This window comes from Siphateles boraxobius, unplaced genomic scaffold, assembly GCF_051911475.1.
Source record: "Siphateles boraxobius isolate OS27281-9 unplaced genomic scaffold, OSU_SipBor_1 18, whole genome shotgun sequence".
In the NCBI taxonomy this organism is placed as follows: domain Eukaryota; kingdom Metazoa; phylum Chordata; class Actinopteri; order Cypriniformes; family Leuciscidae; genus Siphateles; species Siphateles boraxobius.
The window spans coordinates 10506704-10522363 of NW_027508788.1; the positions used below are offsets into that span (position 1 = coordinate 10506704).

Below are 15660 nucleotides of genomic sequence, written 5' to 3' on the forward strand. Positions count from 1 at the left end.
GTTCAGTTTACAATAGACAGTAAATTAAGCTTCACAGGGTTGTCTTACTGATTTGTAATTTCGGTGGATCTGTGCTGTGCTGTCCACGTGATCTTGGCTTTTTATTTTAAAGATCAGACATTACAATAGAAAAACAGCTTTGCGTGGTTATAAATCATATGAAACAATGTAAACAACCTTAATTCCATCATACGTTTGATTTGATTTAAGAATATACATGTATAGTTGGTTTAAAAAAGTTTAAGTGGTTCCTTGCCTAGCATCATGAGCAAATATTCATCCATAAATTGTAAATATATACAGAATCTAAAGCTCATCCATTTCTACAGTTTTATTTTTAGATTCTGTGAATCAAATCTTTTGTACAATGTCAGTTTTGGACGATAAAGCAAGGCAGTATTATTCCTAAATGAAAGTCAGATTAAGCCTAAAAGAAACCATTTCAATTGTTTTAAGCGCAGTAGGTCTATGATTCACCGTACCAATACAATTAATAAAGGGACGATTTTCTCTGTTCTTCATCCATAAGACTACTGACATCTGAAAAGCAAATTAAGACACGCAGTTGTAGTCGGTCCAAATATTGGTTCCTGTATACTGCGTTTCTCACATTATTCTTTAAGCCCTAGAATCTTAATGTGTACTTTATAAATAATAATTTAATAATCCTGAGAAAAAAAATTCTGACCTTCTGTTGTCTTTTTTTTCTTTTCTGCAGTGCTGCAACTCTGAAGAGCTGCTGATTGGTCTGTTGCCTAAAGCACTCCATTGGTCTAGAGACAGTCAGATGAGAAGAGCCATCCAGTTGGAGAAGCAGGTGTAATGGAGAAATTATTTTTATTTAAGAAAAGAATTATATATTTATTACAGACTTTCTCCACCTATTTCCTGATCAATCATGCTGAATAGAATTTTTCAAACCAGACTTTTCTTTGCGCAGGCTTTTGTGTTTAAAGCATGTGAAAGAACACTTGCAAACACTGAACAGCACAGAGATACAGCCCGTTTGTGGATTTGAGGTGGTGATCCGGCACATATTAATGCAGGGTTTTTAAGATAACTTATAGAGATTTCAAAAAATAATTGATGTAAAAATGCAATAAATAATGCATGTGCTATGTTTCACAGTACCATTGCAGAGGATTGGGTCTAACTGCGTGTAGTCTTGGATGAAATCCCAGTGTCCTTTATATTGAGAAATTCTGAGCCTTAATGCAGTCTAGACTGTTCTTGAAGAGAGCTTGAAGTTTTCCACTCTGTGACACAGCATACATGAAATGACCAATGCAATCTGTACAGTGTTACTAATCACTCTGAGCCACTGTTTAGTTGACTTTCCCCTTTTTTTGGGCTCCCCTGCATTTATAAATGATTTTCTAATTATACAAACAGTCAAACATGACAGTATCTTTTCTATCTCTCAGTTGTGCAAAGCTAGTTCAGATTGTTCACCTCAAGGTTTTCCTATGATAAAGGTTTTCCTATAACAGTCGCAGGGGGCATCATTCATTGCACATGCTCAACCGGAGTCCTGTAAAAAGGGAATTTAGAGCGAGTGAGGAACAGCTTGCTGTTGTAAATACTTGTGTTTCAGTACAATCTGAGAGCTCTCCTGACTATACAAATGAAGATTGGGGTCATGGGCATACATTGTTTTATTACTATATTAAATGTATATCTCTTTATGAAATTAAACCTGTTTTTTTGCCTTGTACCAAACTGTGTGTCGTATTCTTTAATAAATCATGCTGTATTAAATACATTAAAGAAAAGTCCCAATAGGCAATGCAGACAGGATCTCAAATAACCGCAGGTTTGGTTGATTACTGCCATTATCGTTCACTACTGACAGTCTGTGGGTCACTGATACCAGCTTCACTGCAAACGTAACACACTGGCATGCTGAAAAAATGACCAAAATAACACAGACTTAAAACCCACCTGACATGAGCTGATTATGTAATTGGCCAAATCAAATGGAAACAGCTTACATTATTTGTCCGTGACAGGGAATATGATTAGATAGTCCGATCACTTCAACGGGGGAGTTGACAGTTTATCACTGTTATAACGGACTCTAGCTTGCTATCTGTTGTTGTTATTGGGATTCTGAACAAAATTAACGGAGTAGGATCCTGTGGTATCTTGGTTGACCTGGAAGTTGGAGGTGGAGAGACCAAAGGGTCGTAAAATCATGTTGCCCAAGTCTTTCAGCTTACCTGAGAAGACAAAGTGAAAACAAATTATAAATATGACCTGCCAATAAATAAATAAAAAACCTCATTTTATTGATCTTCAATATATTCATACACACTTCGGTTTAAAAGCTCAAATAGAAGTCTCTTGGGCTCACAAAGGCTGCACTTATTTGAACAAAAATAAAGTCAAAACTGAAATATTGTAAAATATTATTTAAAAATAACTCTTCTATTAAATTGTTTTAAAATGTAATTTATTCCTGTGATACAAAGCTGAATTTTACTCCAGTCTTCAGTGTCACATGATCCTTCAGGAATCACTCTAATATACTGATTGCTCAAGAAAAATATTCTTATTATTATCAATGTTGAAAACAGTTGTGCTGCTTAATAGATTTGTGGAAACCATAATACATTTATTTGATGAATAGAAATATCAAAAGAACAATTTATATAGAGAAAATTGTGACAATTTAAATGTCTTCACTGTCACTTTTTTTTGTCAAATCTGATAAATAAAAGGTATTAATTTATTTCAAGAGAAATCTTACTGACCCAAACTTTTGAACGATAGTGTAATTGTTATGAAAAAAAGAACATTTGCATTTAACACAAATACAGAATTAACTTTTGTTTGACCCTCCCTTTGAAACAACCTCATTAAAATCCATTAATTAAAATTGAAATGTAAAGCACATAAGAATGATTCATTTTATTGGATTTGCGATTAATGAAGTGTTTAAATACATTATTTTTTTCTTGATTGCTTAAATACTATAACCAGAGTTTTGAACAAAAATTGAACACACCCATTTCCCTAAATTATAAACACTATTCCCCTGTTTTGACACATGAGTCTTGTTGAACTATCACTGCAAAACTCGACACACCAATCCCTTCATTTCTCATTGCCTACACCATGTTGTCAATTAGAAAGCACTAGCATTCAATATTGTTCACTCAAGTCAGCACAGCTTCAGCTCAGTTAGCACACAATTACCCAAATGGAAACACTAAGAGTCAAAATTGATCACACACCAGTCAGAACCTTCGATAGATAGATATAAGGGCCAGAGTCAGTTCATTCAGTTTCGGAACAATGGATCCAGAAAGACACGAAGGAAGAGGTCGAGGATACTGGAGTGGAGGAGGAGGAAGGCGAAGGGCAAAGAGACTAGACACTCAAGATACTCATGTCTCTGTCCATGGTGTGACTATGAGGCCCAATTTGAGTCTCTTCACCGTCGCCTCGATCATAAGAACCTTCCGGGAGAAAAGCAGGTAGATGTTCTTCAGACTGCTCTGTAACTTTTGAGTGCAGTACACTGCGTTGTTACAACTCATACATGTAGGCTACTGTAGCTGTTGCCCTATACTACTGTAATGAAAAGAAATGCATCAAATTGCCTCACATACAGATAGAGTTTTCTGAATGCTTCCATTTTGTAAAAAGGATGCGTTACAGTTACAGTAATCAGCACTTCTATTTTTCTAGGACACAGAGACGATGAAATGGAAGAAGCCTGCCAAGTATTTTTCAGTTGATGCGTGCCAGCGGGGATTAGGCATGCAAGAGGATTTTACCTAGTCTAACCCTAACCCTATAGCCTGTGATGTGGACGAGATTCTCTGGCCTGAACCAGACCAAAGATGGGATGCTGAGGAGACATAATTTTGTTTTGTGTGTGTGTGTGTGTGTGCATGAATGAATAAAAATGTGCCAATGTATCCATTGGTTGCTACTTTTGTGCTCATCATGTGAAAAGGTTTGTGTGTGGGGGGGAACCACAAGCAACATAAAACAACATTTCCAAAACTGGCAAGTTAAATGTATTGCACCAGTGTGTAAGACAATGTTGTAGTGTGTGTTTGTGAGGGCTTGTGTGTGATGTCTGAGGGCAAAGTTTGGTTTTTCAGCAAGAGTGAATGGTTTTGAGTGTAGAGCTTCATTTTGACCTGAAAATAGGATGTTCAGGAAATTGGGTGAGACGTTATGGATTTGTGTTTACTGTTTTGAGAATATGAGGCATAGTTTCAAGAAATGTGTTCAAACAATCAAGAAAAACTCTAATATAAGCTAGGCTTCAAATGCAACTCTGAATTTCATGCAACATGTAACAGGGTCCCACTGCTCCTACTCTCCACCAGCAAGTTTCCTGGCCTGAAAAAGGTTAAAGACTCTAAAGTGATTACGGAGAGCTTTGTCTCCGTCTCTGTGACAGGGACTGCAATGAGATCAATATGAAGTTTTAAACAGAAACACCCTTCACTGTGAGCTGCAGTAAGTTCAGCCTGACAGCAATAGTGGAAATTGGATCTTTAGAGGAAACATACAATGTTTGCAACATTTATTAATACCTTAAAACAGACAATAGCAGCATGTGCTCTGAGAAAGCATTGCAAAAATAACAAGAAACATTTAACCAGTAATGGAAACCAGAGAGGAAAAACGAATGGACGCAAAAGTACACGGACACATCAAACTTTTTCTACAAATTCATTATTTGAAATATTTAATAATATAAGGTCTGTGTACTTTTGCGTCCATTCGTTTGTCTTTTTTTAAACCGTAATTGAAAAAAGAAAAATGAATGATTGTTGTAGCCTATTTTTAAAACATCAAAGTTGAACACCAAAATTTGAATTTGAACTCTACACACCAAATGCTGTGCAAAAAAATAAATATTGACGTATTTTCAGATTTGTATGACTTTTTTTTTGCCCCTTTATTAAACAATTAAAATATTCACAAATTAATATGGAAATTTTTTCGATTTTACTGGTATTCTAAGGCCAAATTAGAACCTAGAAATGATATTTTTCCCGCAGTGCTGAATGAGAAGAGCCATGTCTCTGGAACAATACAGAGAGCTGATTTATAGGCTAATGATAATAAACGTGTCTGAAAAAATAACGAGGCATTTTAATTGTTTATTAATAAACTAGTGTTTTCTAAATCAGTGTCGGCTGCAAACATATCTCCATCTCCGCTGTAAAGCGGATGCGCCTTTATAGAGAAATGCACCTTTCATACGGATTACATAATCAGACGGTATTTACTTTAGATTCGAATTTGTTCGTTTAAAAGCTTTATATAGGTAGGCTATATTTTGTTTCAGTTCATTTATGAGACGCGCTCCAGTTAACTGAGATCATGAAAGCCCGCCTTATAGTTTTCTTTTATTTTACAAAAGCACATTTTCTTGTTATTGTGAGTTTACACAAATAAAATTATTTGCGAATGATGTATTATTCTTTTCTGTATGACCAGAAATGATAGAGTATTTTAAGTTGTTATATCTAACAACACATATCTTTTGTCATATCTAATGTAACTTACTCAACACTATACTGTCTGCACTTCTTGTTTCCCGCCATGATGTTTGAATGTGTTTTGATATCAAAATTGTTTTAGCCTACGTAATTGTGCTTGTGTGCCTTTTGATTGGACACATTAATCTTAACCGCGAAGCTTGTGTACAATTTGATTGGACACATTCTTTCTACCACTCTGACAGAGCATTTGTTTTTAGGCGTTGATATGGAGATCATTTGCCATTAACTAGCCGGACAAGTCTGAGTGGGCTACTAGCAACATTTAAATATTAATTCATTAATTTGCACAGACATAACTTTATTTTACATTCAAATGAACATTGTATGTCTTGTCAGAGGCTTAAAAGTTGTGATGAATATCTGAATTGAATGTTGCCTCGTTCAAACCGCCCCCAACACTGTCCAAACGCCCCCGTTGAGAAACGCTACCTTAGACAGACAAAAATAATAAATACAAAAAAGAAAATTGTAATCTTACTCATCATCTCTTCTTTCAGCTTCTCGTTGCGTTCTTCAATTTGCCGTGGCAATCGCTAAAGGAGAAATAGAAATTTAGAGACAATAAATGTTTTTTATTGTTTTTATTTATTCATCATGATGTTGTTACAAATCTGTATATTTTCTGTCTTACATTCTGAAAAAACAACTTAATTTGAGGCTGTAATCCCTCAATGACTTTTTATTTTTAAGAATTTAAGATCATGCCATTTTAAAATGAATCAAACAATTGTGATTTCCAATTGACTCTGTAATTACATTACATACATTAGATGATAAATATATTGAAGCCTTAATGTTGAGGACGAGTGTTCCTCAAGCAAAAGGCCGGGGGCACTGGGGGGCCTCAGCAAACTTCTCTAGACAACTTAAATGATTTAAAATATGACAAAACAATCTTTAAAATAAGCTAAACCACTACAAATCAATATATTTCATATTAACAACCAGGATTTCCACGGATTTGTGAAATTCTGTAAATCCTATGTATGTAATTATGTATGCATTGATGGGTGTGTATATATTGTATATATATATATACACTATATATACTGTGTGAAGAACACGCAGCACTTAAAACCTCTGGAGTCTTTATATTTAACTAGGTGTTTAAGGCTTTTGGGAGTCAAAAGGGCACTGGCATAGAAACACTCACCATACAGGCCTCTCTAGCTGCAGGGATGCCCGGGTCTTTCTCCAAGACAGTTTTGTAGTCCTCTAGAGCTTCATCAAGCTTTTCTGTCTTCTCGTAGAGTTCTGCTCTCCGCAGAATGGCACGGACATAATTTGGATTCAGTTCTATGGCTATGGATGACAAATACAATACACATTGTCTGAAACGTCTTTGTATCAAATCACATTTCCTCAGGAAAAGGAAATAAAGATACACATCAGAGACAGAAAATAAAAACAACCAGTAAATGTATGCTGTGAGACTTTCTCTAGATACAAGACACAATGTGTACAGGATATACTCTCACCTTTAGAGCAGTCACTGATAGCGCTGTCTTTTTTATCCTGTCAGATAAAATGAAAAATAAAGTTCATATGCAAAAGTATGATTGAGTAAAAGAATAGCAGAATAATCACATACAAAAACACTGGAAGGAAAACACTTAAAGCACTTAAAGTAGTGATTGTATCAAGATGTTTTTACACTAGACAGGTTACAAAATAGAGATAAAAACGATGAGTGTGCGCATTTGATTATAAAAACATACTTTATACCGAATTTGCCATAATCTTTTCTTCCCTATTGAGACATATATCTGAGTGAAATGGCTTCTGGAATAATAAAAAAATAAAAAAACATAGGTCAGGTCTGGATTTTAATCCTCGGGAATTGATTGGATCGTGCAAAGTTGGGCGTTGCTAACTAAACGGGGGAGGTTAACGTTTTTGATTGAAGATTATGAGTGCACATGAATTAAAAAAATAATGAAGATGTGAACGGATAAATCATTTAATGTAAACAATGCAACATTCTGTAACAAATTATGATACATTTTGGTTTAGGACTTTAAAGGTATTGTAGGTAGAAATCCCCAAAAATACTTTTTTCCAATTTTTTTCAAACTGTCTTTATATATCAATGCATAATTAAAATGTAAGTACTCTGGAAAATAAATTATAAAAATCGAGTGTCTGTAGTTCTCTCAGGACTGTAATAAACACAGCTCATTATTCCAACCGGGACGAAAGAAATGATTGGCTGGGGCGACTGTCACTCTCCCTCGCTACCATGGATACCACCTCTGCTGATACAGGAGGAGCCCAAATGCGCGCACCCGTTTGAAAAGGAACGGAAGCTAGTAATAACAAACAATTATGGCAGAGAAAGAACAGTCACAATTCTCAGTAACGTTACCTGCATATAGAGGCAGCGAAGTCAAAGGAGTTAAAAAAAGGAAGACAGTATTTGAAAAGGCTATGAACAAAAAGTCTTTGGATAAATAAAGAAATCATAAGAGAGTCGGCGTGGCTTTCCAGCGTCGGCTACTACTGAGTGATCTCAAGGGGCTGAAAAGTGACTCCATGATGGCTTTATTTCTGCTGGACAGGTAATCTTGCTGTTTTCATTTTGATGGCATTTATTTTTTCATGAAGCATGTATCACTAGCACACCTAACTACCTAATATTAGCTACCTAACGTTACGTAGCATAACTAACGGTACTGGCTTAGCTATGACAGTCTAACTTTGGTGTCGACTAGTATAACGTTACTGTTAGTGAGCCAGGGTTGAGACGATAAATAAGCAATAGGCCTATCTGCAGTCGAAAGCTGTTTTATTTAATTTCGCCGAATCTAACTTTAGGTTAAAAAGTTTAGGGGATCTATTTTTATACCTAGCTTTACCCTCTGCCTAAACTGTGTTCCTATTTTCACCGTGAACTCTACCTACTCCGTGTTTTCACGTTTGGTTTGTTGTTATATGCTCTACATATGTTTACATATGTCTTTATGTTGTATCTGTATGTGCTATACAATATATGTTGTGTGTGTGTGTGTTATATTATCTTGGGTCTGCAATGCAGTTGTGAGAAGGTGTTTGAGTGTATGTAATTCAGTTTATCTGTAAACAATCTTATGTTATGAATCTTACAAATTCACCTTCATCACAGTGTAACTGATAGTAACGGCAAACGTGTATCAATGAAGCTATTTATAGCTTTGCCTTATATTGAGTTTGATTCCGTTACGAGCTAGTAAAATATTTTAAACTTTACAAGTATCGTTATGCGAGCTGGATAGTGAGTACTAACAGCCATGATAATTGTTTATATTCATACTGATAAAGTTAGTTATTTTATTACTTGTGATTCTGACATGATGTCACTACATCTGGTAAAGCTGGTAAACACGTCCGACTCTTCCAGCTGAGCGAATGGCCGGGATCGCGCGTTCATTTGTTTTGGGGGCGTGGCTTTGGAAGGAGCCGAGAAGGGAGGGAGTGGGAGTTAATGGATTTAATGAGCTGTGTTTATTGTAGTCCTAAGAGGTCCTAAGAGGACTACAGACACTCGATTTTTATAATTTCTTTTCCAGAGTACTTACATTTTAATTATGCATTGATATATAAAGACAGTTTAAACAAATTTTGACAAAAAGTATTTTTGTGGATTTCTACCTACAATACCTTTAAGCTATATCTATGCAATGCAGTACTGTAAGCAAACACTACGTGTCCTCAGAGGACATCTCTTTAAACAAACCTTTAAAAGGTTTATACAGACGGAGCACACCTGACCCCCTCACCAGAAAACAAAACAGAAATATACATTCTGTATCTGCACAGAGAGAACCAAAAGTTCACCTGATGCATGCGTGCGGCAGCTCGATTAGAGAAGAGTATGGATCTCTCTTTACTGTGGCACACAGGACACACACGCAGGGCAGCAGTGTAAGACTCCTCAGCATCTACATGCTCTGTAAACAATCACATGTCAGAAGCTCATCCACAAACACAATAACTTTAATATGTATATGAAGCTTCCTAACAAAAAAACAAGGGATTTTTCAGCCAAAAATGATTATTTACTCAGCCTCTTGGTATTTTCTTAGAACATACAATATGTGAAGAATCTTGTGAGGAGCTCTTTTCATTTTGATCACATAAAACCCACCAGAAAGTGTTATAAAAGTTGACCATAAGAAGTTGTGCACTATATTCAAGTAATATGATAATGTTGGGGAGGAACACTAAATTTTATTCACTGATTATCATAATATTGTGCATAATTACTTAGATTTTGGTATCATTCTACGCCTTCAGATTTGACTTGAAACACACTATCGGTCCAAATGATAATTTTTTTTTTCTTAAATAAGTCTCTTATGTTCATCAAATCTACATTTTTTTGATCAACAGAAGAAGCAGAAACAGTATGAAATATTATGGTAAAAATGGTAAATGGACTGCATTTATATAGCGCTTTCACAGACCCAATGGCCACCAAAGCGCTTTACATATTGCCTCTCCTTCACCCATTCACTCACTCATTCATACACCGACGGTAAATAAATTATTACAACTTAAAATAAGTTGTTTCAATTTGAATATATTTTAAAATGTGATTTATTTTTGTGATGACAAAGCTGAATTTTCAGCATCATTCCTCCAGTTTTCAGTGTCACATGATCCTTCAGAAATCATTCTAATATACTGATTTGCTGCTCAAGAAACTCATTATTATCAATGTTCAAATTCCAAATAGTTGTGCTTGTGCTGCTTAATATTTTTGTGAAAAAGCTTCTTTGATAAAAAGAAATCTTTTTTCATATTATAAATGTCTTTACTGTCTCTTTTTATTGTTATTTTTTACGTACTGACCTTAAACTGTTAGTAGTGTATAGTGCACAAGTTACAGACTACTTATGTGAAGTCGTATGTCTCTGTTTCAATGGAGTCTTTTATACAGCTTGAGAGATGTGACGAAGTGTCACTGTTTTGAAAAGAGCTGTGTACTTTCAGAAATTCTTATTATTTTTGGTGAACTACTCACATGCAAACAGAAGTTAGTGCCACTTCACAGATTAAAATAGGCGAGAACGGACAGCAAGAAACCTATTTATCTTTGACTGGGATTGTCTTACCTCCACTCTTGAACTGCATGTTGCCCTTCTCCTTCAGCTCTAAACTCTCTGTTCTTCTGCTCTGTAATTCGAAGAAGGAAATAATAAATATCAAGAGACAGTGAGCACATCAATGACAATGGCATGAAATATGGTACAGGCTGAAAAATAATGAGAAGAACCTCTTTTTCTTCTTCCGTCAGGTCTTTCTCCAGCTCGCGCAGGTATTCCTCATCATACTCCGTCACCTTGACCTCCTCTTCTTTAAATTCTGAATCTGAGTCACTCTCTCTCTTCTCATCGTTCTCCACAAACCCCTCACATTTGTCCTGTTCTTCATCATCGTCTTCCCCAGGATCTCCTGTTAATGAGTCATGTCTCTTTTCAGCCGACCTGTCCTCGTGCTCTTCAGAATCCTCTGACGATGTGTTATCCAAACACAACCGGTCAGTGTCATCCATGTTTTCTAGGCTCTCAGTTTCTACGCTGTTGTCTTTTTCTGTCCTGGCATCTGACTCCAGTCTATCGCTGCAAGCCCTCTCTGTGCGTTTCACGTCAGTGTGTCCATCTTCTCCGGGAAATTTGTCCTCACAGTCATAGAAACAGTCTTCTTCGTGGTCTGCAGTGGTTTCTCTGGTCTCTGACACTTTTAAGGTGTTAGCCATGGCGGCTGAGAGCGTCTCGGACTCCGTCTCCATCTGGAATTGTGCTGTCACCACAACCTGAACAGTATTTTACAGTGAAGTAAATGTAAATGACCTCAAACCATATTCACCTCCTCCAACACTGCAAAACAATTTACCATAAAAGGATGATCATACATTTAGCCTATTTGGGAAAAAAATACAGCATGTCATATTAAGCAAGTAGCGAATAAGTCTAAGTACATACTTAGGCTTATAGTACCATCATGTGCAGCTAAATGTGCTGAAATATTACAACAGACTTTGAATCGCCGTATTATTATCTTACTTCAGAGCTGCTAAACCTCGTAACATACTTCATTTATAATGGACTGTTTCTTCAGCATTCCAGAAACTTAATTAAATAAAAAAAGCAATCACAAAATCATTCGACAATGAATTATTGTAGCTTAGATTAAGAGGTTAACACCAAAATATCAGTCAAAACATACTATTAGCACATGTGTTAACAGGACTGATTTCACTTCAGCAGATCTGCACTCGGCAAACACGAATGCATTATTTTAAGTCTAACTTGCATGTATATTAATATTTATACGTTTCATGAAAAGAACACATTTTAAACAGAACATTTTAGATAAAAACAATCACTCAGTACTTCTTCCTCACCTTCTAGAAATGAACCATAACGTCTCTTCCGGTTAATCGCGCACTGCCTGACGCATGGGAAGAAAAGGATTCTGGGATATGTAGTAGGAGTTCGTACGTAAATATATCTAAGAGCGATATTTAAAATCACTAATACATAAACGTTAAAATATATCTGGATTGTCTTCATCATTACAAACATTTTCCATAGTGACCAAAATCAATAGCTTCAATGAATGAATGAATATAAAGTCCATTGTTTGAGATATTTTAATTTTAATTATACCAATAATGTACATCAGCAAAAATGGGACATCAGGAAAAGTGGGACAGATTATTTTCAGTATTGATTGTGCTTTAAATATTAGGAGACAATTAAATGTAAATAAATAAATAAACAAACAAATACATGTTTGTAATGATTTTTATGTTAATAATAAATACACAGTATATATCAATACTAATGTATGTCAGTAAAATGGGACATCAGGTAAAGTTGGACAAACAATTTTTAAATAAATACATAAGTAAATAAAATGACAGAAATATTTGATTTTTTTTAATTTTATTTTAAAATGTTACATCAGGTAAAGTGAGACAATATTTTTTTTTTTTACGATTGATTGTCTTTCAAATATTAGGAGACAATTAAATGTAAATATATAAATACTTAAGCAAACAAATACAATTTGTGCTTCAAAATCATTATGTTTATATTATGGCTGAGAATATAAAGCTTTTATCAGTGCTCTAACATCAGTTTGCAGAAACTATATGGCTACCATGACAATGTTTTGAAATATGGGCCGCATTGTTTATTGTATAGCACAGCTATTGTATTTTGTGTTTTTTTCTTTTCTTTTCTTTTCTTTTCTTTATTTTTTTGACCCTGAGTGTGCAAGAGTGGTTAAGGCCAGCAGAACAGGAATACTAATATGAAGCCAGACAGAGTTTGGCAGTCTTCCTCTCTCATTTCCGAGATCTCACTTGGGCAGCGTGATGTGTAGAGGAGCTGAGAGAGTGACATGATAGACAGTTCTGGCTCATACTGCAATGTGTCTCTGTCTGGCTCGCCTTTGGGCCACCTGGTAGATCCTGGCATAGCAAGAGATCCTAAAACCCACTGATAGAAATAAATTGACTTTGAAACTTAGCATATAAGCCCATATTTTTAGTGTATGACTTCATGTTTTCCACTGACAACAGTGAAAATAAAAGGACAGAGAAGGACAAAGATAGTAACAGAAGTCTGTGTGACATCCTGGAATGCTCATGCAAGGTCTTGTGATACATGTGATGTGAAATTTAAATATAGAAACAGAGGCGAACGTGACATTCAGGGGAAAATAAGCAACACATACTCACACAAAAACTTTAAAAATGTCTAGCAGACCATCAAATAAATCATTACAATCAGCTGCCAGAAGTGTGCCAATAGAAGTGAGTCACAGAAATAAGGAGACAAATATCAAATGTTATTGGGAAGTGATGCTCTGTTGCAGTTGCATTAAAACAATAACGACAGTGTGATAACTAAAGTGTTTTGCCTGTAGATTTGTCTTCATTAACCTTCCTTCCTTGTGCAAAAGAAAGTGCAATGACATCATCAGTATGTTTAAAGGGATAGTACACCCAAAATGAAAATTGTCATTAATTACTCACCCTCGTGTTGTTCCAAACCCGTAAGACCTTCGTTCATCTTTGGAACACAGATGAAGATATTTTTAAATGAAATCTGAGATATTTCTCTCCCTCCATTGACAGTCTACGCAACTACCAGTTTCAAAGAGTAGTTAAGACATCATTAAAGTGATCTATGTGACTCCAGTGGTTTAACCTCAATTTTAGAAAGCGGTGCGAGTGCTTTGTTTGCGCAAAAAATATAATTTACCACTTTATTAACAACATTAATCTCCAACACGTGTTCACAAGAGCACCACGACGTATGCGTGTTGTGCTGACGCGAGCAGACATTGTTGCATGAGCGCATGTTGGAGATTAATATTTTTTCAATTGTATATTTCTTTATTTCAGACCCATGGGCCCATATCAAAAACAAAAGAAAAAGAAAATAAATGTTTGACAGTACATTTCATACATTTTGACAGTCAACATATAAAATTTAAAAGACATACAAACTTTCATTCCAATGTCTCCAGAAACAGGAAAAATACCTCGTATCACTTAATGTAATATTATTTAAGACCATTATGATACTATTTTTGGAATCACTCAACCGACATATGAAATTATACATATACTTCCTTAAGTCAGCATGCAAGTTAATACATTATTAGATACAGACATTTGGCTTGCACTTGTCCACCTTCTTAGCACATCATTAAATGCCTCATTTTAGCATTTGTATATTTACACCACAAGTGGGCTGTATAAAGAGAAGTAGGCTACAGTATGCCCTGTATAGAGCTATTTTAACATTATCTGTACACATATAAAATTTACGAGCAAGCATATTAGCTTGCCTATACAACTTACAGCACTGACGCTGCACATCATCGTCATCATTTAAATCATCTCTAATGATGTGACCCAAGTATTTTACTTTATTTACCACAATTAAGACTTGGTCATCTATATAAAAAGAAGGAAAATTTAAATTAAGGTGCTCTTTGGTTTTTACAATCATGACCACACTCTTTTTTAATATTAAATTTAATATCATGCTGCACACCATAACTTGAACATACTCGAAGTATAGCTGTTGCAATCCTGCATATAAGGAGATAATGAAGTGTAATGTGAATATGTAAATGTCACGGATACAATAGGGCTCATCATGTAGCATATGAAACACCCTAATACACATTCTTGAATGTGTTTTGCATTTGGTATCAGTTTAAAACTTTTATGTCAAGCAGACACTAAAAGACTTTCATGTTTTTTTTGTTTGTTTGTTTAATAGAACACAATAACTTACAAAATCACGGCAACAGGGGCCTTCACAAATGAAATTTATTTCTTCATTATGCACTTGAGTGGAAAAACAATAAGTATTTATGTACTATAGCACACAATATAACACTTTAAATATAGGGTGACACATTTTATATGGTCCACTTATAGGCTAATAGTAAAAACATACCAGGAGAAATTCACAACTTCTCTTTTTGCACTAATGTTTCCTTTAAAATAACCGTTTGCACAAAAAAAGTAAGGCTGAATGAAATTGAAATTGAAAGATATGTTCCTATTATATCCACTAAATGTTAGAAATGTAATGGTAAATGAAGAACCAATTGTTGGTTTCTTTTTAAGTACAAAGTCTTGTTGTATAACACATTTACACCTTGAAAAAATCCAATTTGCAGGTTCAGAGCACATACAATATGTTGGTTTGTGCCTTGAATTGTTCAGTCAAACATAAGCTTTTCATGCCATCCATTCATTTGTTAAAAAGTGTGCTGTAATGACCCAAAAGCAAAACCAGTTTAGACACCTGACATCCTCAACACCTTCACCTATTGAACTGGAGATCACGAGGCGTCGTGGATTTATCTCTAACTGTGAATCTAACAGAATAATCTCGACCAGGCCAATAAGCATTATTATAAAACTGACACAACCTGAATAACATGAAGATCAAAAAGGGATTTAAATAAAGGAGGTGAGCAGACCAGTGAGCAAGTCATACTGAGTTGTATCAGTATTGCCCACAGCTGTGCACAGTAAGTCCAGGTGCAGGGCTGATCCCTTTATTCATGCAAACGTTACTATCATAGCTACTACAATCAAACAGGCCAA

The 15660-nt window shown here is 35.3% G+C and overlaps 1 protein-coding gene across 4 annotated transcripts; it reads right to left on the reverse strand.

Moving 5' to 3' along the window:
* Positions 1-820: 820 nt before the first annotated feature.
* Positions 821-11991, reverse strand: ttc1 (tetratricopeptide repeat domain 1). 4 transcript variants are annotated; one of them, XM_077233442.1, is made up of 8 exons: positions 11920-11991; positions 10789-11328; positions 10628-10688; positions 9348-9460; positions 7013-7049; positions 6688-6836; positions 6013-6067; positions 821-2219 (listed from the first exon to the last, which is right to left on the reverse strand). In XM_077233442.1, exons 2-8 carry the CDS (start codon positions 11302-11304, stop codon positions 2086-2088), a joined length of 1065 nt encoding a protein of 354 aa, XP_077089557.1. In that variant the 5' UTR covers positions 11305-11328; positions 11920-11991; the 3' UTR covers positions 821-2085. The 4 variants fall into 4 exon arrangements, with proteins under 4 accessions (XP_077089557.1, XP_077089558.1, XP_077089559.1 ...); XM_077233443.1 differs by having other exon boundaries at positions 10789-11392; positions 11920-11976; XM_077233444.1 differs by having other exon boundaries at positions 11742-11924.
* Positions 11992-15660: the final 3669 nt, after the last annotated feature.